Source organism: Acanthopagrus latus, chromosome 10, assembly GCF_904848185.1.
Source record: "Acanthopagrus latus isolate v.2019 chromosome 10, fAcaLat1.1, whole genome shotgun sequence".
Lineage (NCBI taxonomy): Eukaryota > Metazoa > Chordata > Actinopteri > Spariformes > Sparidae > Acanthopagrus > Acanthopagrus latus.
Genome location: NC_051048.1, coordinates 9755686 through 9778900, shown reverse-complemented (window position 1 = coordinate 9778900; position 23215 = coordinate 9755686). Strand labels below are relative to the sequence as shown.

Here is a 23215-nt window from a genome sequence, read left to right as displayed (position 1 = left end):
CGACTACGCGAGAGGCTTCTCCTGTCAATTCTCTTATACGGTTTTGCAATAAGAAAACACAAAATGGCATCTTGATCCTCCTCACAGAATGTCCTTGCAGGTAACTATGATGATATGTTTTTATGATTTAACGCATCAAGAGAGATGTCAAGTGCCTTGACTGATGGCCTTGGCTCCAAAGACCTGGTATGCAAAAGGAGCAGGAGTGGAAAATTATCCCGGTTGCCATGAATTTCAGACGCAATGTTTTTGTTTCTCCGGGCTTCCCTCACTTTGTCTCTGAATGTGCTGACAGGTGCTGGATGGAGACCAGACTGTTGTTCTGCACCGGAGGAGAACTCACCAATGAACCGCATGTCAACCCGCTGCGTATAAGGATCAATGGTCAAGAGAAAACATCAGTCAAATGTTTTACCTTCTGCTTATGTTGAGAAAAAAAAAAAAAATGCCGTCCTTGAAGGGGGAACAGGTAGATGAAAGTAAAAAAAAAAAAAAAAAAACGCAGAAATTCCAGCAGACTTGTGGCCAAAGGGACAGAGCGGGAACCTGTGTGTGGATTAAATGCGAGTTCTCGTCCATTACACACTTTTACAAATGAAGTATTAGCTCTAAAATCAAAGCAGTACTTTAGCGTTCACTCTTATATTAGATCTCATTTGTTTCACAGTTGAATGAGCAACAAATAAGCTTAAAATCAAAAGCATTTGAAATGAAAGGAAACAAATCATTGTTCTAGAGCCCAACCGTTACTACCGATAAAGATACTATGGGTAAAGAAAATCTGATATTGGTATATCGGCTGATACACACACATTTCTGTGCAATGATCCTTAAAATGTGGTTAAAAAACAAAACAGAAAGACGCATAATGGAGGCAGATTATTTTACAGTTTCAAAACAAAATGTATTGCCTAAAATTACATCAACCTACGGAAACAGTAAACTTATAAAATTGCCCCATGCAACTTTTACTACCTCACTTTTTCTTTATAAACTGTATATATGGCCGCATCTGATAATCTTTGGCCAATATCTGCTGATGACATCGTCCCACTGATATCAGGCTCTGCTTTGCCCAATAAAAGATTAAAAAAGGGCCTTTGTGATTGGATAGAAAATATGCGTTTGGTCTTGTAGCGGAGTTTTGTCGTTGCAAGAAGTCATTTCAGAAGAGTGGTGTTGACAGATGTGGAGTTTTGAACCTTTATTATTCGAGATTGAATCATAGACCACCGATTAAAAAAAAAAAAAAAACAACTGAGGGAGTTCTCACTCATTTCCTCTCTCTGACTGATCGCCAGCCAGATTGTGACTACAAAAGATAAAGCTGGTTAAATTACATCCTGCAACACGCACGAATCAATCAACCAGCAGACGAAGACAGTTTAGTTTTCACTCGTCTTTTTCTCCATTCATTCATGGAGAACACCAAAATACATTCGTCTTATTGGTTTTGTTCATCGTAATTGTTTTATCTTACATTACTACTAGGTGTATTTTTTGCTGAATAAATAAAGTTATTTTATCATCATTATTATCATCGCTATATATTGTGATGGGGAATATGTACCTGTGTTGCTTTAGTCTGCTTCAAAAAAAAAACAAAAAAACAAGTCAGTTATTTTGTCAAGTTTCTTTTCCAGGTGCTTTATTAGATTTAGTTACTTCAATCCAGATGTTTGTGTTTGCGATGTGGCCTCAGGAATATTATCAGACCCAGGCTGGACTCCCTGTGCGGCTCTGCAGGTAAAAAAAAAACAAAAAAAAACAAATCTGAATTAATTTAATAGCACATCTATCAACGTCATTCATTCAAACTGCTACTCATTGTGAACGCAGCACTACCAGCTGGTCCGCGCTTGGTTCCGCTCCTCGCCGCCCTCTTGTGGTTGGGCTTGGCACTGCCGCTGCAGCTCTCACACACGCGGTCGTCCCCATCCACTGACCTCCACCTGACGGGTAGAAATATTTATGATTATCCTTTTTATATGCTCCACATTTTTATTTAAACAATACGTTTTTAAAGGCATAAAACGGGGGGGGGGGATGAAACAGACCTCCCGCTCGTGAAGGAGCAGGCCCTTTTCTCTGGATCCTTGCTTGGAATGGGCTCTGCTGCCAGGCGACATGTTATATAGATCTGCAGCAGACAGAGCAACACATGCTGAGGGTATCTGTCCTCTCGCTGTGGGTGCGATCATATGCATAAAACTAATCGGTACTGACTGTGCGTCTGCGGTCCCGGTGGAAGAGGAACGGCTGGAGCTGAATGCGGAGGAGGTGGTCCTCGACCCTGGGCAGGAAACGCGAGCTGGAGCCGCGCAGCTGGGAGTCTGCGAAACATCTGGAAAGAGCGGACGCGTCCTTATCAGATCTAACTTTCTGATCGCGGCATTTAACTGCATCAGTGATTCGGGCGGATTTCTAATAACAGGAAAGTGGAGGGATGTGAACCGGCGGTGTGGGCCAGGAGGAAGTAGATTTAATTTCGGAAAATGAATCAGAGGGAGACATTAACGATACCAAGTGACTCACCCCCGGTGGTCTATGAAGGGGTAGCTGGGGTAAGAACGCGCATCGGGGGTCAGAGTGGCCACACAGCTGTCTACAAACAGACGGAGAGGAGGAGGATGGTGATGATGATGATGATGATGATGGCGGCCTACAGAGGCCTGGATGTTGACCGAGTCGCTCAGAGAGAAAACAGATGACTTTCTCTCGCCGCTCCAGTCACCTGAGGGATGATGAGACGCGCTAACATTATTATATGCCAGAGTACATAAGAAAAATCACCTCTTTTAAAGCAGATGTAGTCATGGATTGAGCATGTTTTGGCAGGGCTGTAATGACGAAAGAAGCGTTTCATTACCACTGGCCACATTTTGGGATTTTTTTAAAATTTGGCTTTTTCTTAATAATTTCGACCAAAACCTGAAGTCACAAATAGATGAACGATCCTGTTTGTCGGCAAATTTCGTATTTTCTGTAACATTTTTCAGCAGTATTTCCGGTGCTGGGACCAGCTCACCTGTCATGAGCCTGAGGTCGAAGTCCAGGTCCAGGTGCGTTGACAGGGTGGAGATCAGGGGAGTCCAGGTCGGTTTCAGGGCCCCGCTGCTCACTGTGTACCTCCTGCAAGGTGGAGGGGATTCAAAACAGGCAACGCAAACGCTTGAGTAAACATTTCTAATCCGGAAACTGGAAGAAAAAAATAGAAATTACTGCAAATAAATTAAATTCATAGCAAGACTGTAGACTACAACACTTCAGTATGTTTCTGTGACATCTTCTATGTCTTGAATCCAACTCATCCAGAAAGCAGCAGAGAGACTTTAAACCAAAACTGAACCAGGATCAGAATATGACGCCACTTCGGCTCGCTGTCATCTGTATGCACAACCTCAGCCTGTCTTGTCTCCCACCACTTGTTCCAAGATCACAGTGAGAAGAGCTCTCTTCAGGGCCGGAACAGGAAGAGGAACGATTACAGCAAACACAAACTACTTCAGAGCATATAAATACAACTGATCATTGTTTGAGAGACTGGAAACTAAAGGTAGAATGTTTTGTTTTGTTTTTTTTGGTTTCTCTTCAACTTTTCCTGATTCAAGAACTTTTATTTTGAAGGTTTTGCACACAGCACATGCAGCATTTTTAAATTCTGGCCCACTAATGATTGATTGAAAATTCAAATTTGGCTGATAGCCGATGTCGGTACCAATGTTTTTGCCTTGTTGTTCGTTATGTTTTTGTTCTTTGTTGCCATGGAAACAAAAGAAATAAATGACTGAATCGTGTTTTCTCTTTCTCTGTGTGTCAAACATTTGTGTGCGCTGCTTAATTTGCCTTCCTGTTGAATGTTTGTCATTAAGAGGGCCTCTCCATGAGTCCGGATGGGTTGTGTTTTTTCTTCCTGTACTCTTTTAGGATGTTAAGTGTTCTTTTTTGTCATTGTCAACTGCTTGTATTCAATTTCTATTCTGTATTTTTGCACTAAAAGAAGAAATCTGAGAGGCCGATAGCAGTTAACAAGCCCAATATCAGCTGATATATCGGTGCATCCCAATTGTTTACAGCATAAACTGCTCTCTGTCTCCCATCTAAGCCTTTCCCTGTAAACCAGTCTGTACCAGCAACACACATAAAGCTCTAGATTTCTGTGTGTGAATGCACCTTCCATATTCACACTGGACTGGAACAGCGGCTCCCTTTCCTCTCAGCACGCCTCCAGCTGATGTTGGACGAGGCGAGTACAGCAGCAGGTTGTTGTACAGCACAGAGCTCTGGGTGAACTACACACAACAGCTTCATCACAATAAAACCACTAGGTGGCAGCATGGAGCCACCATGCTCCACAAAACACTCTCACATCCTTTTTCTTTTCACGCAATAAAAACTGACTTTATGTTTTGATAGTGGAGAACCTCACCGACCGTCACTTTGCCCCCACAGTCAGTCAGACGTGCTCTGATGATAAACTCCCTGTTTCCAGACACTCGGGCGGCGCAGTGCTGTTCTGCAGCACCGGCAGGCCCGAGCCTCAAGTCCTCGGCCTCCACGTGCCAACCGGGGTCAAACAGATAAGCTTTCATCACAACCTTGATGCTGTCCCCGTGGCATTTCACCACAAAGGTCTTCGCTGTGTGATCCCCGACGTGGGAGTCTGGCCTCTCTGTCCGATCCAAAGAGGTCCTTTCGAGAGCGGCTAACTCGGAGAACGAAAGGAAAAGAGGTTTGGTTTGGTAAGTGTAGCATCCAGTTGTGTCTAGTTTGGACAGAATATATAGAGAGAGTGTGAAGTAGGCAGAAATGAGAGGCATGGTGGCGGCACCGCACTGAAAACCTCTGATAACTTCACTGTGGCTGTCAAGAGGGAACACACCTGAGGCTTATCATCCCTTATTAGGCGACTAGCAGGCTTTCACACTCAGTTAATATGCTGATTTTTATTTCAACTACAAAATGTTTACATGCTTTAATGTTCAAAAAACATCTTTTTTCTCATATTGTTGATTTTTGCAGCACCTCTATTCACCCTCTGACTTAGCGCTGACTTTCAGTGCCTGTCTCTTTAAGCCTCCCCTCCTGAAACACCCAGTCTGCTCTGATTGGTCAGCTCACACAGGCATGAGCCAGCACCCAAAACCCAGTTTTTCTGCATCGGCTCTGCCGGTGATTATGCAACCACGACCGTGCTGTGGGCGTGACTGAGGGCAACGACCGTGTGGTTGTGACATCATGACGAAGGCTCATTAAAAGGCACCATTTCTGGCGACGGGCCGCCATTGAGCGTCTGTCAAGGCTTTGACTTTCTTGAAAAAACTGACTTTTTTTCTGTCACATAATGAAAAAAGAACGCTGCAAGTGTCATAGAAAAGTATTTTTATTCACACAATGAAAAACCTGTACATATTGCATTTAGAGACTTGCAAACTGGGGTAAAAAAAATACAGATATGTACCATATAACCTCGGCATAGAAAGAAGTGTAACAGCACTAATACTGGAAAATATTAACACAAGTATTCATTTAAAGGCTTCGAAAACCTTCATCCATACAGCTGAGTGTTTAAAAAGGTGCAGCCGCTCATATAAAAATACCAGGAGGAATTTAGTGTTTAAGTCTATAAAGTCTCAGCTCCCATCAGAAACTCTAATAAAGGTTTTAACCACCTCCGGCAAAAAAGTGGTAGCTGACCGTTAAAAAAAAACGGAGGGTATTTAATTGTCTTGTCTGCATTTCCCTTCTTGTCTTCATAGCTCCCCGCCGTCATGCCTTTTATCCTCCTTCTCCTCACGCGCTCCCTGCTTCTCTGTGCTTTCACTCTCTGCCTTCTCGGCCCCTCCTTTGGCTCCCATGTCCCCTTTCCACACCTCCTCAATACATTCTGAGAGAAGGAGAAGAAAAACACACATTAGAGAGAAGGTTTGGGCTCTGTGGTTTAACTTCTGCAGTAGTAAGAGTGAGTTGTGATTTGAGAAGTGCTCTTTCCGGAAGCTGCTCAACACATAAAGTTTGTGAGAATGACACAGATGATGAATCTTCAAGGCCATATACATGTTTGCCAGTCTCACCTGACAATAGAAACTTCTTCATCAAAAGTTCAAGAATGCGTCACTAAAATGGCAGATGAGACTTTGGCTAAATGTGTTCCCGAGTTAAAACCATTCAAAGCAACGTTAGACCACAGGTGTACCTTGCTCCGATGGCTTGAGAACGTGGTTCTGGCAGAGGAAGTTCTCCAGCCTCTCATCCTGATGATGGAAGTACCAGTCCTCCACAACCTCCTCATACTGCTCCAGCATCGTCTCACACTGAACAACACACACACGTGGTCAAAATTAATTACATTGCCACATACATCTTTACTGTTAAGTGGTGTTAAAAAAGGTGTTTTTATTAGTTCTAATACAGCATGGTGATACACAGTATACGTCAGGTTTTAACCCACTTATAACTTATGTTTAAGTATTTATTTTGCTGATGTTGAGGTTTATAAAGCTGTCTGCGCACCCACTCCTAGGCAACATCTACAGGAAGACATTTGAATTTAAACTTTTGAAACAAACCACTGTAAACTGCAATTGTGGCAGGCAGACACACACTTACCTGTTTTTTCATGTCAGACACCTCCACAGAGGGTTCGTCCCACAGCTCGTACGGCATACCCAGGTCCACTTTGACTCCCTTGTGAACCAGGTTCTTCAGGGTCGTCATGGTCTGACTTGCACCCTGCAACAACGCACAAAAAGTTGCCAGCTGTCAGTTTGCCACACAGATTGGTTCTAACGGCAATTAAATCTACGAGAATTGAATGGAAGAACTTGAAAAAGCACACAGATAAACTCCACCTTGGCATATCGGAGGCTGCCGGGCCTCTCCGCGTGGACACTATACTGCAGGATGCGCTCACAAATGTTGTCTACCGCCTCGGTCAGCCGAGTTTCCCTGTGAGCAGACAACAGGTGCATGAAAATAAATACACTTATACTAACTTATCTATGACCTAATGACCTTTCATTGTATTATTCTTTTAATATAAATGTATTTTATTTACCATTTCATTTATTCTAATGAATCCATAACTGAATTAACAAGCTGTTCTCAAAGCAAACTAAGGTCCCCAGAACACTGTCTGGCGCTAGAAACGTGGCAGGGTCCGCCACATATAAACAAAGTAAAACAGTGTGACATTATGTTGTCCGTTTAGGTCAAGAAGATTGTTTGTTTATTTAGTTTGTTTATAGGTAAATGTCAGTCACTGAGGGTCTCTCTCTTCTGATTAAAACTACACAGTGCACCTTTAATTGAGTTGATGCCTTTATAGGAGTTATACTGTTGCAGGCTTTCAAGCTTTCTAAGAATCCAGAGCATGATTTATTATAGATTCACATAAATCTCAGTGTATCTCATGGTATCTTCTCTTCATATGAAGTGGCATTCTCCTCAGTGAACTTACGAGGTGTTGTATTTGATCTTTCTTCTCCTCTTGCCTGTGTCCAGCACCTCTCCCAACTCCAGGACTTCCTTGGAGCGACCAGTTTTCTCCAGAGCATCCTGCAGCTCTATTGTCAGAAACTTACACACTGACACACAGGAGGCAAACAGGAAGAAAAACTTATATGTAAATATAAAACTATGCTGTATTTCTGTATTCGTCACAGAGTTTAGGCAGACACGCGAGGACGCACGAGTATGTAAACACATCTCCCAGTGCTGTTATAAAGTCGCATAAATAGCATCACAACAGCTAGCAAGCGTCACTTCTTCGTCCTACCTTCGCATTTGTTCGGCAGCCTGTCGTCTTCGTCTGCTGCGACGAAACTGCAGACGCAGAAGAAGACTAGTGTAAAAAGTTTCATTGCAACAGTTTGTTGTATAAGCTGCGGGCGGAGAAGAAGTTAAACAACATCACAACAGCCACATCGGCAACTCCAACGGCCACTTCCAACTGCGCATGCGCAGCGTGTGTCTTCACAGACGTGAGTAGTCGATGCCTGGTGGTTGGATTTCAGGGCCGATTGTCGACAGAGGAAACGTCATTAGTAATTCATAAGAAAAGTTATGTGTTTTTTAATTCAATATTTCACCCTATAAGACACTTCTTCTCGTTTCAGTTTTATCAGAGGGTTGCTAAACAACTACCTCAACATTTTAACTATTATTTTTGTGACCTCAGTGACCAGTGAGTATCATTTGTTTGTTGACTAACTTGTTTTTGGCTAATATTACGCAGTAAGATTAGCATTTTCAACACATTTACTGGGTTTAAGGTTAATTAAGAAAGGCCATATAACCATAAGTAAGAACGTCGTACTTGCTAGCTAATGTAATGTGAAGTTAGCGAGTTAATGATGTTAAATTGCTGCTTAAAAAAGTCTAAAATCATGGCTATGGTTGTATGTAACTACAGGGAAAATTTAGCATACAAAAAGTCCATATTTTCAGTTTTTTGGCAAAATTGAAAATGTGTTTTTTAAAATTATTATCACACAAATGTTAGATAAAGGAAGACACAGTATTTTATCTAAAGTAGGGAATTATTTTTTATTACACTTAATCAAAATTACTTGAAATGTTATGATAATCTGAAGGACTCAGTGTTTATGGGTCAACTTTATGTGTCGAGAACATTTTCCTGCTTTTTAAGCAAAATTGTTTTTTTTAAAAACCCTCTTGAATGAGCTGACGAAAATGCATTGGCACAAAGCTGCAAACAGGCTGTCATGAAAATGTGACTTTTTAGGGATGCATAATTCACTCAGGACAGCAACACTACATATGATGATTTTAAAGAATATGATTTATTGTTGTTGTTGTTACACAAGTGTAAAAAGTAGAAAATTAGCACAAACATGCACATCTACAGACGTGAAATATGACACACACATGAATGCAGCTGTAATATTAATCCAAAAACATCAAATATACACCGCCAGGGAACAATTTACAGCCTAAAACGAACAAGAAATTCATCCTGTACCTCATTTATCAACAAAACAAAACAAATAGTGGAAATATTCCCACATATATTATCAGCTGTGAGTTCACATCGATAACACAGGGATGGGGGGGGAGGGGGCTGGTAATTAGCTTGATATTCGGCAGCGAGGCGGTTAAAATAGAAGGCGCTTGCCTCTTGGTTTCTCGGGTGTCAGGGGCAACACACCACACAGCAACGGATACTCCAGGAGCCCGCTGTGGACGAGAAGATAGAGAGGAGAGAGGGGGGAAGAGGAGAAGACGGCAAAAAGATAAGACAGAAAACGAGAAGAGAGGGAGTCATAGGCCATGTGAATATGAGGACAGAAAGGGAAGAAGAAGAAGAAGAAGAGAGAGGAGCAGGAGTGAGTGACACACACACATGCACACACACACACCCACATACACACACACACTGGTAGAAAACACATTTGTTTATGTTCTCCAGCAGCAGAACAGTTTGCACGCAGAAGGCGTCAGAGGGCAACGTGTCTGAAACTCAAGAATAACTGCAGTAACTGTAGTATCTGACTGGCGGGAGGCTTCCACAGCTATAATTGTGTGTTATGTCACTTAGCGAGGTGACTGTCTGTCTATTGTCTCCGTGGAGGGGGATAAAGTTACACAGGCACCCGGCTCCAGCTGTGACACCCTGCTCCATGTGTGTAACGGCTCTATGCACATGGACACACACGCTCGCGCATCAACCTTGGAGGCTGTTACGTATGCACACATATGATACTCAGTCTTAAGAGATGGTGTCAGGGAGCTCGCGGTGCTCACATGAAGCGACACTTCAGTGCTGCAGCATCAGTTTGATTTCTTTTCTTTTTTTTTGCATTTCATCCCCCCTTCAGTTTGTCTGAAATCACCTCATCTCTTAACCGACAGGTCCGAGGAAACAAGCCTCTATGATGAGTTTGGTAGCTGCTGGAGATGAATCATGCGCTCCTGACAGATTCAGAGGACAGAAGAAAAAAGTGCCAGTCGGCTTTTAAGAGGGGACTCTGGGAGGAGGAAGAGTAAGACGAAAAGAGGTGACGAATGCCTGCTGTCCGCCACAGCTGACGCAGTCTGATTGTCTCTGGAAGATTTCGGTTCCCTGAATGACCGACGGAGGACATGGTCGTGGATCCACTGCCTGTACTGAAGAAATAGTTTCATCTCGAGACAGCAAGTGGATAAACTCCTAGTCTGACATTAAGGTAAAAGAATGTACCTGCAGTTGATACTGATTACACTGACAACAATGTTATAAAACCCACTCAGTCAATAATGACTAATATTTTATGAAGTCCTGTGGCTAAGGTTGCCAATGATGCAATCTGTAATAACAATACAAAGTCAAGAGCAGCATTTAAATCAGAGAGCGGAAACAGGTTATGACTCAAACTCATGACAGCTCTTTTAAGTTTGTACAATTATGTCAATGTGAATATGGTTGTCATGAACATTACAGCCAGTTTATAATCGTTAACTCTCAGTCAAATCAGACATTATTTACGTTAAGTACCTTGAAGTGGATTAAAGCTTCTTGGATGAGCATTTTGTGCAACAACAGAAGTTTTCTTCTTTTCTTACACGATCTGTGAAACTGCCTGGAAGGGCTTTATTCTGGCAGGATACATGTTCAGTTCATCCTTTACCATCCTGCGTGGGAACTAAGAAGAACGCGTCTAAACAGAGATATCACAGAGAGTACGGAAAGATAAAGTATTTATTGAAAAAGTACACAGTAGCAGTCAAAAGTAGAAGCAATAAGCAAAGGTTTGACAATTAAAAATGGTAAATAAAGGGTGCAAATTTCAAATCAGATCGCTGTGTGTGGAGGGCAGAGTGAGGATTTTGTGTACTGATGGGAGGAGAGCTTAGATTACTTGATAACTTTTGGGATTAAACAGTAGATATAATTCCTAGATATTATATCTATAAGTGCATGTGGTAAAAATAAATGTTTGAATGTAAACCAAAAATATACATCTATATGCTAAACTCCACCAACAAATCCAAAATGAATAGATAAGTCAGATTTGTTCAAAAAACAAAAAAAGGATATTTAAAAGACACATTTTGATTTTGTTAGACTTATCAGTAATTATTATAGTCTGTTGCTTTGATCACGTGTCAATATGGAGTCACAGGAGTTCATGATCAGCATCTGGTTGCTGCATTCATTAAATTATGGATCGCATACGTGTTGAGAATTGTCGGTGCTGACCTGCGAGGCATCTGTAGACCCAAGCGAGGTTTCATCTCTGCTTTTCCTCTCGGCACAGCGAGGCCCCTGAGCTGACCCTGCAACGGACACACATGCACACACACACGCACGCACACACACACACTTGCACACGCTGCACCTGGCATACTCTCGCCTCGCACACACCAGCCGACGCTCACATACACACACGGTGCTGAGCCCAGCAGTTCATATCACCGATGGCTAAAACGATACTATTACCTTACTGCTGTCCTCACCGTGTCCCCTCCACACACACACACACACACACACACACACACACACACACACACACACACACACACACAGACTGACCCTGCAAGGCAATACACTTAAAAAAGTCAACATAACCCTAACCCAAACATAATGAAAAAAAGGGGAACATTGTCTAGTAACTAGTGTCCGGTAACTCACTGAAATGCTACTTTCCATTCATGAGATATTTTGATCAGATACAGATCTGGAACAGCTGCTGTAAACAAAAACAAAGTAGTATTTTTGTCATATTTGCAGGTGTATCAAATTTAATTGAATTCAGTTTAATCGGATGGTTAAAGCTGTTCTCATACAGCGTTGCACGTTGCAGGTGCAGAATGTGACATCTCGCACAGATAAGTTGAACTTTACCCGAGCAACTTATTTTATTTCAAAGCCAAGCATCATGCTTTACTTCTGTGTTCTGTTATATGAGTCACTGTTTATCCTCTCTGATGCTGATTATTCGGCTCATTAGTCAGCCTTAAAACACATGACAGACCAGATTTTAACAACTTGCCCTACAGTTTGCTAAAGTATGCAAACACAGATATTCGGTGTTAAAATTTTGGCAGTGTGCACTTCAATTATGGGACACGTATTTAGACAAAGGGAGTTGCGTAGCCCGCTGTGTTTACTGTAGTACAACGGTCCTCTTTGTGTCTCACAAAAGTCTCTTAGTAGCAGGATTGTTGTGTGACCTTTTGCTGTGGCTATGAAAGACATTTGTATCCGTCAGAGGATACTCAAGATACAATTAACTGAAGGTGCACGACCAGGGGCTGATGTTTGAGAACCAGTCACAGTTTTCTTTCACAGAATCTACCTGGTGAAAACTGCTGTGCCACATGTAGCGATCAAACAATTTAATTTTCTTTTGTCACTGTGCTATGTCAAAGTTTATACATCTCATTCATCTAAAATGGATATGTTTCTGCTTTTATATAATAACGCTTTGAGTATCGTTCAGTTGGAGACAGAATAGAGAAAATGACAGCTTGAGTTTAGCCAAAACTCGCTAGCACTTAGCCTGACTTGGTGTTTAGATGTTGCTGTTGGCTAAAGTTAGTTTATCAAGGATGCAAGCAAAGTAATGTGGTTCATAAAATAAGCAAAGCTGAGTAATTAAATCGGACCAACATGTTTAACTGCACACAGTATCTTTCGTTGTCTTGTTGTTTTTAGCACGAGGTATGCTTCAGGGTTTGACCTGGATCTATTTTTGTGCTAAAGCTATTTATACACATTGTGCCTCAGCATCAGTTCTATCTTTTGACAACATTTTAACTATCTCAGGACATTGCAGTCATTTGTTGTACACCATAACATTTAAATAGGGAACTGAAGTGACCCTGTAATTAACTACATAAGGCATTAAAGGTGCAACATGTAAAAATTGGCAAACTGACAGTTCATACTACAAAGAAACAGGGGCAGTGTATGACCTCCGTAACCACTAACTGCTTCTGACTGTAGCTGGTGTTAGCCCATTAGCTCAGACAGCCCAATTGTCTATGCAGCTAGCGCTCATATTACCTGACACTGACACATATGCTTTTATATATACATATGTCTTAAGGCTCTCCTCTGCAGCCGCGATGCCTGAACGGATAAACAACTTCCAGGGTCAAAGCTTTCACAAGCTGAGGCGGGCCTGCTTGCGTCGGGGCGCGCTCTTTAAGGATCCCCTGTTCCCCCCCGCAGCCCAGTCCCTCTTCTACAAGAGGGAGCTCCCACCAGGACTGACCTGGAAGAGGCCAAGGGTGAGTGATATTAAACAGATTAATAAAGTCTTGGTCTTACATCTCTGGGTTTGCCACATTTCCCTTAGTTCAAACCAGGTCAAACAGCAACAAAGAGTGAACCCCGTTCCTCTTTGCCAACTGCCGAGTGGCCCGGCTCAACATGTTACATTTCCATCAGATTGGGTTAATTAAAGCACTTTCTATTATAGGAGAGGCATCATGCAGTGAAAGCTGAGCCCTTGGGGAGCAAGTGGGGCGTGCTGCCGATGGACTGCTCCATTAGTGTGTTGATGTGTGTGTGTGTGTGTGTGTGTGTGTGTGTGTGTATACAGTTTGGAAAAAGCAACAGTCAATTTAAATAGTCCAGGTGTTTTTAGCACTGTGTTGAAATGGGCGTAGCTGTGTATAAGTATATGTGTTTATCTTGGCTAAAGCAGCAAGCTATGTGGCTTTTAATAGCCGCAGTGGATTGGGAGGTTAAAGTCAAGGTTAATTTATTTATTGCTGGGTGTCTGACGCCAAAAGCTACGGAGATTTAACAGTACAAGGACTTGTTAGGAAAACACTTCTTTTAATATTTTTTATTTCATATTTAAGTATTTTTGTTTTAATGTACATATAATACAGAAAACACTTGGAGACAAATAATACACTTCTACCCAAAATGCTTATATACATTCCATGAATGAAAAAACTTATATTGCCTGCCCCTCTCTTATTAACAACAGATGCCCCCAGTCCTTATTTGTTTCTTTCTTTCCACAGATCATTTAAGATTCCAACAGTATGTGATCAGAAATAATCAATCAACTGTCACCTTCACATAAATAGTTCATACGGTCCCATTTGAATCTTTCTTAAGGAATTATTTCAAATTGAATCGTGTTTGAGCAGCATTTCAGGTTATTGTGCAGAGAATTAAACAATTTCACTACATATACCGAAATACACATCTGTTTTCAATGTCAGTACATGCAGTAGTAGTGATCTTATTAGGGACAACCTCTGTAGATTTTGGATCTACTAATAATGTATTAAAATCAACAGAATCTTCAAATTTTAAGGCACCTTTCTCCATAAACAGTTTGTTGATATGTTCTCTTACGTCCACCTGTTTTAACGTCTCATTGCTCTTTTCCGTGATGCCCACACCTCCTTTTTAAACTGTCCTTTGCTTTGTTCAGAACAGCAAATGCACATATAAAGAAAGTCAAGAATAAACATTTTATGTCATCAGAAATGCACGATCAAGAATGAGCATTTTTGCCACAAGAGATTTAAACTCTGAATTTAAACTACGTCTTTCCTTACAAATTTCTTGGTAATTTTTTTGTTGTCAGTTTTGGAAATGTCTTATGCTGTAAAATCTGTGACTGTTAAAAGTCAGGGAAACATTACCTCAAAATTACCGAAAGAAAAAAACAAAGTCAAGGACATATTACCTCAAAATTACCTAAAAAAAAAAAAAAGTCGAGGAAACATTACCTCAAAATTACCCCAAAAAATTAATGGAATAATAGAGTAATAATTTCAAAAAAGTCAACTTTGACAACTTTTTCACTGTTCCCAAAGTTAAATCTAATACATTTAAAGAACTTTAATGCCAGGAAAAATGTAATTTAAACACATTTTCAACATTCACACCACTCAAAGAATGATGGAAGAGACAGTCCGACAATTATTTAGTAAGCGCATGCTGTATTTCCAAATATAGCCGAGGTTTTTGTCAGCACTTACCAGCAATACCCAGTAAGCTTAGAATCATTTGACATAGGATTAATCAATTAAAAATAATGTTACTGTGAACCACATGCAGGAAGAAAAGTGCACCCTGTTCTCCGATTAAAAATGCAGAAATGTGTGTGTATCATAATCAGTAGTGCGTGACGTGCGCTCGGAGTGAGGAACAAACCGCCAGCGCTCCTAATGTGAATCCCTGCTGGCTGTTAATTCGCTGAGTCAGGGCTGGAGAAAAAGCGGGTTGACGGTATTGTGTTCCTAATGCTCCACTCAGGTATTTTAAGCGTGTATCAACAGGGCTGATAGAGTGACATCTGTCGCCTCTCGCTGCTGACACACACACACACACACACACACACACACACACACACACACACACAGAGACAAACTACATCTACTCACTCTGTACTGTCCCGTTCACCATCCACTTCCCAATCTAGGCAGCCTCGTACTTGTTATGAACTTGATATCATCTCGCGGAACAGTTCACATCTTGCCTTGAGTTACACTTAAAGAGGTTGTGACCACTGAGTGTGTGTGTGTGTGTGTGTGTGTGTGTGTGTGTGTGTGTGTGTGTGTGTGTGTGTGTGTGTGTGTGTCCAGCAGCACTTCTACTGTTACCCGACCCTGTCCAAACTGAGAGCAACAGGGCCACACAGACAGGATCTGTCTCCTCAGCAGTGCTCTGACACTCTGACTGAATCAGCTCGGCTGGCCTCATAAAACACTGATACTACTAGCTGCTGCTATCATAAATCAGAGTTTATATAAGACTTCTGTATAATATTTATCTTTAAATTAAGAATGGATCGAAAGGGGTTAACTGGTAGTGATAGGTCTGCAAACCTTTCAGCTTGGTCTGGAGTGAGATTTGGTTTCAGTGAAGTCGTGTAGATATCACTCATTGCGGGGTTCGATGTCAATATCCCTCGACAAATTCAAAGTGTTGAAAGATAAAAAAAAATGACAAGTCAGTAATCAGGGTCAGTAATGAAAAAGTATGGTTGATGAGCATACTCGCAAACCTTCAGACGTCATAGCCCAAAATCAGGAGACCACATTAGACCAGGTAATGGGGAACTTCCCCCCATAAACTGTTATTTCAGTAAGGTTGGCCCGACTGAAGGAGAAAAACACATTGAAGATCCAGCCAGTATATCCACGACAGTAGATCCAGCAGGATAAATCTGTCCTGAAAAACAACAACACTAGAATACTTTAAGCTAGACAACGAGCCTAGAAAAAGCCTAGAAAAAGCGCTACGCAGCATTTTAGCGTCCTTCAGCTCATTGTTTGGGTTTTCTGACCTGCAGCTTGACCACTTTTTTCCAGTTCCATGCAGCAGCAAACAGAGAGTTCTACAAATAGTTTTTCGAATGAATAATAAATATAGAAACACTTGTGATCAACCATTCAACTTCAGGCTTAAATTAACAACTTCCCGTTAGTCCTGACTGTTTATTTATCAGGTCCATGCCCTTCCCTCCTATTCCACGAACAGAAATGGGTACAGATAATTTAGTCAGCTGAACAGATTCAAATAATTGTGTACTTGTTCATCCCTATTAAAGACCTGTTGCACGTTGCCTGCCTGGCAACAAAGGGTAGACAAAGCTAGAGACTAGCGTAGCATTTAGCAGCTAAAGAAACAAGATCTCATGTAGAAGTGGGCGGAAGGAACTACTGGATGTGCTATTTGTCAGAAAATCAACTAAAGCAGGATTAATGTCTTTTTGTTCTGATCAAACTCCAGGAGATATGTAAGGACCCCCGTCTGTTTGTCGATGGCATCAGCACTCGTGACTTGCACCAAGGCAGCCTGGGTAACTGCTGGATGGTGGCAGCGATCTCCTGCTTAGCATCTGTGCCGTCCCTGTGGAAGAAGGTGGTGAATTTTTGGCTCCTCTTCCTTTTTCCTTCTTGCCAACTGTCGTCCTGCCTGTTTTGCTCTCCTCCGTCCGTCTTTCCCTCCTCCTCCCGTCATCTCCTCATCTCCTTTCCTCCCCCCCAGGTGATCCCCGACCACGCGGAGCAGGAGTGGAATCCGAAGCGTCCTGACCTGTACGCTGGAATCTTCCACTTCCGGTTCTGGCGACTTGGCCGATGGATGGATGTTGTTGTGGACGACCGCCTGCCTGTCAGCAGGGATGGGGTGCTGCTCTTCTGCCGTTCAGCTACACCTCGAGAGTTTTGGAGTGCCCTCTTGGAGAAGGCCTACGCCAAGTAAGCGCTCCATGCTCTCATAGGATCCAGGAATTACACCCACTTCCAAAACAAACACCTGTTGAAAAGTGAAAAGAGGGGCAAAGCCATTAATCACTCAGTTGATCTGATTTCTCTCCAGGCTGAACGGCTGCTATGAGGCCCTGGAGGGGGGGAACACCACCGAGGCACTGATCGACTTCACTGGTGGGGTGTCAGAGCCCCTCAGCCTGGACCGTGAGGCCCTCAGCCTGCACAGCGACCAGAGGAGGGCGTTCTTCCAAATGCTGGCCAAGGCACACGACCGCAAAGCCCTCATCACTTGCTCCATACGGGTACAGCCATGTTTTTCTGCGTATCCTCAGTCAAAAAGAGATGTGTAATATGTTCAGAAGAGTTCAGTCTGTTTGTCATTTCTCAGCCGGCAGAGGGGGAGACAGTGGAGTCGGTGATGGATTGCGGTCTGGTGCGAGGACACGCCTACGGGATCACAGCGGTGAGGAAGGTGAGGCCCGGGGAGAAGCTGCTGCAGTCAGGCGGGGTAGCCCGACTCTTCATGGTGCGCATGAGGAACCCGTGGGGGACCACAGACTGGACGGGTGCCTGGAGTCAGGGGTGAGGGTGCTCTGAACTCTGCACCGGCTTCATCTGCCACATGTGCGACTGCTGAGTACATCATACATTTTGCGGGAGCTGTGGGAGCAAAGCCTCTGCTGACATTTAACAGTGTCAATGTGTTCTACAACACTTTATAGTGCCACTGCAACTTTTTCTGGACAATTTCTGACATTTTACAATGGTTTTGGCGTTGTTTTACAAGGGGACATCTGTCGTTTACATTATGCGAGGCTGAGAAACTCTGAAAACGGACAAAATGGACCTATAAATGTTTCCAGAAGATGAAACACTGCTTGTATATTTCACATGTCATTTCCAGTGTGTTGAACCTTGCAGCTTTGCAAATTTTTTTTTTCCTGCTGCTGTTGACATTGTTGTGCTCTCACGCCCCCCGCAGGTCGCAGCAGTGGCAGCAGATGAGTCGTGCAGAGAGGGAGAAGATGGGCCTCATTGTTCGAGACGTTGGGGAGTTCTGGTAGATGATGTTATTTTTTCATCCTTTACTATTTGCTTGAATCTGCAATACCTTCTGCAAAATAGCTGTTAATTTTCCTTGATGGAGGTGGTCCGATGTTGCTCTACCAATAACTGAAAGGTGACACACAGCGCCCTCATTTGTACAATGAAGCAGAAATGAATAAATGTTAAAAGAAAATTCAGGAAATAAATAGGGGTAAAGGGAAAATTATACATGTATATGTAAATTAAATTAAAAATGAAATTAATTATTCATATAGAAAAGTGTATGAGAGAGTAAATACGTAGGAATACATGCAATGCTAGATAGATTTGTTAATGAATGAATGCCTAAATTGTTTATTTAGTATTATTTTAGGTTAATTTAATGATCTTTTAAATTAAGTCATTTGTCTATTTATTTATTTTTGATTTTTTATCTATATTGATTAATCTCTACTTGAAAATTATTTATTCATTTAATTTGGCAGTCTCTCCCTCCTTACACCTGTTGCTCACACAAAACACAATATAAAAGTTGCAAGGGATTTACCTATTAATTTGATTTTGATTGGGCAGTGTCTGTCATATTAAGTAGTATGATTTACATCCATATATCTTGTTGGTTATCTCATATTTGTTTATTTATTGAGACATGTATTTATTTTTTTTCAGTTTTGGCAGGTTTGGTCCCCCATACTCCTGGTGTCCACATTGCAGTTATTTAAAGTAGCACGATTTATATCCATATTTCCTAATGGTGTCATTTATTTATTTGTTTTTTATTATAGCAGTTTCGATCCTCCATATATCTGGTGTACACATGCAATGATAAGTTAAAAGCAGCACAATCTATATTTTCTGTTGGTGACCTCATGTTAATTCATTTCCTCAGGATGGATTTCGAGGATTTCTGTCACTACTTCACAGATGTGGTGGTGTGCCGGCTGGTGGAGCAGGCCCTGCTGTGGCCGAGCTCTCACTGGAGGGAGGTGCGCCGCTACGGGGAGTGGGCTCCAGCTCCATCCTCTCGGGAAATACCTCCATCCGCTGTCCTCCACAGCAGCCACGCGCTGAGCTTGGGGAGGAACAATGCCAAAGCAGGAGGGACCAAGCAGCGAGGAAACAGAAAGGAGGCCAGGCTTGGGGAGAGTCAGCAAACGGGAAATCAAGGAGGAAGGTGTGAGCGAGATAAAGCTGTCAAAAAAGCGACAAAGGAGGATGAAGGTGGGGAGGTGGAAGCATGGGAGGCACAGATGGACAAGAGGAGCCGATGTGGAGGATGCATCAACCACAGAGACACTTTCCTGCACAATCCACAGGTAAAACCTTTGTTGGAAACTTAAGTCTTCTAATGAATGCAAGAAAGGTAACATGATTTTCTTCTTAGTTCATGTTTGAGCTGAGAGGCAAAGAGGAGGAGGTGCTGATCTGCCTGCAGCAGGAGGACAGGAGGATACGGAGGAAAGATGGAGGGGGAGAGAACCTGCCTATAGGCTTCGAGGTGTTAAAGGTGAGAAGTTCATGGGCCGAAATGTTTGCAACGCATCTTTCATCAACTTCCAGCGAAAAAATTAAAACATTTGAAATAATTTCCTTCCTGTCACTTCGTCCCGGTCCAGGTGGAGGTGAACCGCCGCAGTCGGGTGCAGTGTGTGGTGGAGCAGGCTGCCAGCTCCGTCTACATGGACTCCCGCAGTGTGACGCTGAAGGGGACTCTGGCTCCGGGTCGCTACGTCATACTGCCCACCACCTTTCTCCCGGGCGCCACAGGACGCTTCCTCCTACGCGTCTTCTCCCACTCCCATGTCCGACTCAGGTGTGTGACAGTGTGCCCGTGTTCTCAAAAATATCAGGTCCAGATTTCACCTGCAAGTGAGAAAAAGTCATTTTTCCTCTTTCTTTTGTTTGTACAGGGAATTGAGGGATGATTTGCCGTCCCCCTCTCTGTTCCACTGTTTTCTACCTCAACCCTCGATTGTGACCACAGTCCACCTCCGCAGGGCGTCAGGACTCAGCCCTCCCAAACAGACAGGTGGCTCACAATACGACACCACATCTCCCTCAGTTTTTAAAGATAGAAGAGGTCAGAATTTGTATTTTTTTCGGCCTCTCAATGACTTTAGGTAAATTTCAAATCTTTTACTTAAGAAAAAGTACCCATACCACAATGTATAACTAATCTGCACAAGTTAAGTCATTTATGTAGAAATCTTAATGTAGATACAGAAGTATTACAATCACAATATTCTTGTAGAAAGTAAAAGTAATTGGAAAAAATATATATATATATATTTTATGGCTGCAACTAATGATTACCTTTATTGTTTAGTAAGCTGTTGTTTGTTTTCTTCATTAATCAGTTAGTTATTTGGGCTATAAAATGTGAAAAAAAAATGGTGATCAAAGCCCAAGAGGACAACCTTATCTGATCTGTTCAGAACACTGACACCACCACCAGTCACTGGTTTAATCTTTAGCAAACAGTATTTCATATGCTGATCCCAGTTTTCCCTGTGTAAATGTTATTCTGAAATGTAAATATAGCCATCAGATAAATGCAGTTGGGTAAAAAGTCCAAAATATCTCCCTGAAAGTACCTTAGAATGCACTCTAGTGCGGTAGTCGAGTACAAGTTACAGCTTGTTCTCTTGTTACTTCTTTACACCTTGTTGTGTTGTGTGTTTCCTCCCACAGCTCCAGATGTTTACGCCATACTGCACTGTGAGAATGACACCGTAAGGACGCGGGTATTCAACTCGGAGGGAAACCCAGAGTTCAACCTCAGAGCCATCTTCTACAGGAGATACCCCAACACGCACATCTCTATAGAGGTTCTGCTCATTCCTATCCTCTCTTTAATGTACATTACATATGTACACGGTATGCTCACACAGTCAGTGTGTGTGTTTGCTGTGTGCAGGTATGGAGCAGAGGTCTGCTGTGGGACTCGGTGCTTGGCGAGGCTCGACTCCAGACGGCGGAGTCTGAGAGGAGTCGGAGCCACGTGATTGATCTGCGGGGCGGCCGATCCCACTCAGGATGCCGACGGTGCGTCTACGTCGAGACGTCCTCCAGCATCTGTCTCACAGACTTGTAACACGTCATGCCTCGGCAACCACCGTCCTCTCAGGTGGACAATGATGAGCAAACAGTTGATGAACTAAAAAACAAACTTGTCCTGGACAGTTCCCAAAAATACAAACAACATTGGTGCTGTAGCTACATTCACTAAACTAAAGTTTACTAAAACTAAGTTGTCTCAGTGCAGTGACAGTTTAGAGTAAATCAAGTTTATGTTATTTATTTACAAGATGCTCTGTCTGCTGGTCAGATATGCAGGTGAGGCGACTTCAGCAGTCTATTAAAAAACCCCGAAGCTGCTGCCAAATTAAGTGTTTTGTGTGTCATTATATATGTGTTTGTTTTTGTTGTTTTTTTTTGTTTTTGCTGTTGTTTAACCAGTAATTGAATTAACATTTTTTAAAATTTCATCAATTACAAGTTTTTACGATTATTTATAATGTGAATATGCATTTTTGTTTCTGAAAACATTTTAATATTATAAAATAAATAACACTGCTCGACTGTTTCGATCCTCATTATTACAGCTAAATATCAAAATTGTTTAAATTTGAACAATTAAATTAATGCAACCCAACAAGTTACCATTCCTGCATGTGTCTTCATTTAAAGGTCCCATGTTTTGCTTGTTTTTCATGTTTTCATTTTTTACATGCTTTAAAGATGCATCATGTAAGAATTTGGGTTAATGTTAAAAAAAAATAATAATAAAATGATCAACAGAATGTGAAGAAATGTTTATACGTTATTCTAAAGACATCAATGTCCTGTCTTACAGTGGTACCTTTTGAAGTTAGCATGCTTACTAGCTAGCCCCTTGCATCGCAATTCCTCAAGAGGGGAAATTCCAATTGTAAACAACACCATGGATCCTCCGGGGCTCTGTGCTCGAATCAGCTTATACATCCACTAGCTGCATGGTTCACTGAGCTTGCTAGCTAACAGCAACTACTGTTGGCAGCAGTTAGCGGTTTTCCCTGGTGATTCACTGCCTCTGTTTTTTAAGTTGACAGGTTGCTAATTCTCACATACTGCACCTTTAATGTACAGAGAACACATACAGTTAATTGCTGGAGCATCTCTATTTACGCCCTGTCCGTACACTCCGTTTTAGAGTCCGTCTATTTAAGAATCCCCTCCTGCTTTGATTGGTCAGCTATGGCAGGTTTGAGCAGGCACCAGCTACTGAGTTTCTGCTTCAGCTCTGTCGGTGTTTTTGCAGCCTCTGCCGTCCTCGGGGGCGTGCCTGTATAGTTGCGCCATCACAACCTTACAGAAGTCGTGGCGACTCGCTTGAAGTCACAGTTTCTGAACATGGGCTTTATGTATTTCTCCATCAGTTGAGTCTTTTGATACTTGCACAGTACTTACACAGCACCTAGACCGGTTTTATGATATAAAAAAAGGACATAAATCTCAATTTCTACAATATGGGACCTTAAATTTCACTGACTATATCTTTAAGTGTTTAGACAAGACTAAAATCACTAATCAGAAAATGGATGTTTTCTGCCTTTTTATTTGTATCATGGAGCTATGCATTCACAGAGTCGACTGCAACATAACTGAAGCCGATTCTACTGAGGGAAACCACTGTGTCACCATAGTCACTGCCATATGTGGTCAGTCCACACCTTTATTCAGGTGCATATTATACAAACACAAGATAGAAAGCCTTTATCTCTTCTCATTTGGCAGCATTTGGTTATCGTGAGGCAGAGCCTGTTTTATTTGAGGGCTGCTTTTGAAAGAGGCTAATTAACTACCATTACCTGCATCTGAGGTCCGGTTCCCTTTGAGTGAAAAGGTTTTTTTTTTTGTGTACCCCTCTATTCTATCTGTATGTCATGCCACTTAATTATGTAGATTTTCCCTTTAGACTCCTGTACCAACCCTG

General features: G+C 42.2%; 3 protein-coding genes across 8 annotated transcripts; 1 reads left to right on the top strand and 2 right to left on the bottom strand.

Annotated features, from left to right (window-relative positions):
* Positions 1-1626: 1626 nt before the first annotated feature.
* On the bottom strand, positions 1627-4885 carry LOC119027386 (zona pellucida sperm-binding protein 3-like). 3 transcript variants are annotated; one of them, XM_037112544.1, is made up of 8 exons: positions 4434-4885; positions 4174-4292; positions 3029-3132; positions 2536-2605; positions 2227-2344; positions 2058-2140; positions 1846-1952; positions 1627-1740 (listed from the first exon to the last, which is right to left on the bottom strand). In XM_037112544.1, exons 1-8 carry the CDS (start codon positions 4818-4820, stop codon positions 1667-1669), a joined length of 1062 nt encoding a protein of 353 aa, XP_036968439.1. In that variant the 5' UTR covers positions 4821-4885; the 3' UTR covers positions 1627-1666. The 3 variants fall into 3 exon arrangements, with proteins under 3 accessions (XP_036968439.1, XP_036968438.1, XP_036968440.1); XM_037112543.1 differs by having other exon boundaries at positions 2536-2734; positions 4434-4884; XM_037112545.1 differs by lacking the exons at positions 2058-2140; positions 2227-2344 and having other exon boundaries at positions 2536-2734.
* A 480-nt stretch (positions 4886-5365) lies between these two features.
* On the bottom strand, positions 5366-7980 carry cnpy4 (canopy FGF signaling regulator 4). Its single transcript, XM_037113069.1, has 6 exons — positions 7778-7980; positions 7460-7586; positions 6852-6948; positions 6610-6732; positions 6197-6314; positions 5366-5887 (listed from the first exon to the last, which is right to left on the bottom strand). Exons 1-6 carry the CDS (start codon positions 7860-7862, stop codon positions 5754-5756), a joined length of 684 nt encoding a protein of 227 aa, XP_036968964.1. The 5' UTR covers positions 7863-7980; the 3' UTR covers positions 5366-5753.
* Positions 7945-22043, top strand: LOC119027663 (calpain-5-like). 4 transcript variants are annotated; one of them, XM_037113066.1, is made up of 16 exons: positions 7945-8038; positions 8118-8185; positions 9159-9347; positions 9874-10187; positions 13053-13236; positions 16712-16843; positions 16970-17181; positions 17303-17495; positions 17582-17775; positions 18176-18253; positions 19130-19556; positions 19625-19747; positions 19857-20053; positions 20151-20269; positions 20932-21068; positions 21158-22043. In XM_037113066.1, the coding sequence occupies exons 5-16, from the start codon at positions 13072-13074 to the stop codon at positions 21332-21334; spliced, it is 2154 nt and encodes a 717-aa protein (XP_036968961.1). In that variant the 5' UTR covers positions 7945-8038; positions 8118-8185; positions 9159-9347; positions 9874-10187; positions 13053-13071; the 3' UTR covers positions 21335-22043. The 4 variants fall into 4 exon arrangements, with proteins under 4 accessions (XP_036968961.1, XP_036968962.1, XP_036968963.1 ...); XM_037113067.1 differs by lacking the exon at positions 9159-9347; XM_037113068.1 differs by lacking the exons at positions 8118-8185; positions 9159-9347 and having other exon boundaries at positions 7966-8061.
* Positions 22044-23215: the final 1172 nt, after the last annotated feature.

What these genes read in the sequence shown, in the direction of transcription:
- LOC119027386 (XM_037112543.1), bottom strand. Translation starts at nt 4,820, where the DNA reads ATGCCTCTCATTTCTGCCTACTTCACACTCTCTCTATATATTCTGTCC. An exon ending in ACTGTGGGGGCAAAGTGACG is followed by an intron (nt 4,293 to 4,433) that starts GTCGGTGAGGTT and finishes TGTTGTGTGTAG; the next exon opens with TTCACCCAGAGCTCTGTGCT. An exon ending in ACCGGGACCGCAGACGCACA is followed by an intron (nt 2,141 to 2,226) that starts GTCAGTACCGAT and finishes TGTCTGCTGCAG; the next exon opens with ATCTATATAACATGTCGCCT.
- cnpy4 (XM_037113069.1), bottom strand. Translation starts at nt 7,862, where the DNA reads ATGAAACTTTTTACACTAGTCTTCTTCTGCGTCTGCAGTTTCGTCGCA. An exon ending in GCTGCCGAACAAATGCGAAG is followed by an intron (nt 7,587 to 7,777) that starts GTAGGACGAAGA and finishes CCTGTGTGTCAG; the next exon opens with TGTGTAAGTTTCTGACAATA. An exon ending in TCTCAAGCCATCGGAGCAAG is followed by an intron (nt 5,888 to 6,196) that starts GTACACCTGTGG and finishes TCCTTCTCTCAG; the next exon opens with AATGTATTGAGGAGGTGTGG.
- LOC119027663 (XM_037113067.1), top strand. Translation starts at nt 13,072, where the DNA reads ATGCCTGAACGGATAAACAACTTCCAGGGTCAAAGCTTTCACAAGCTG. An exon ending in TTGGAGAAGGCCTACGCCAA is followed by an intron (nt 17,182 to 17,302) that starts GTAAGCGCTCCA and finishes ATTTCTCTCCAG; the next exon opens with GCTGAACGGCTGCTATGAGG. An exon ending in ACGGGTGCCTGGAGTCAGGG is followed by an intron (nt 17,776 to 18,175) that starts GTGAGGGTGCTC and finishes CGCCCCCCGCAG; the next exon opens with GTCGCAGCAGTGGCAGCAGA.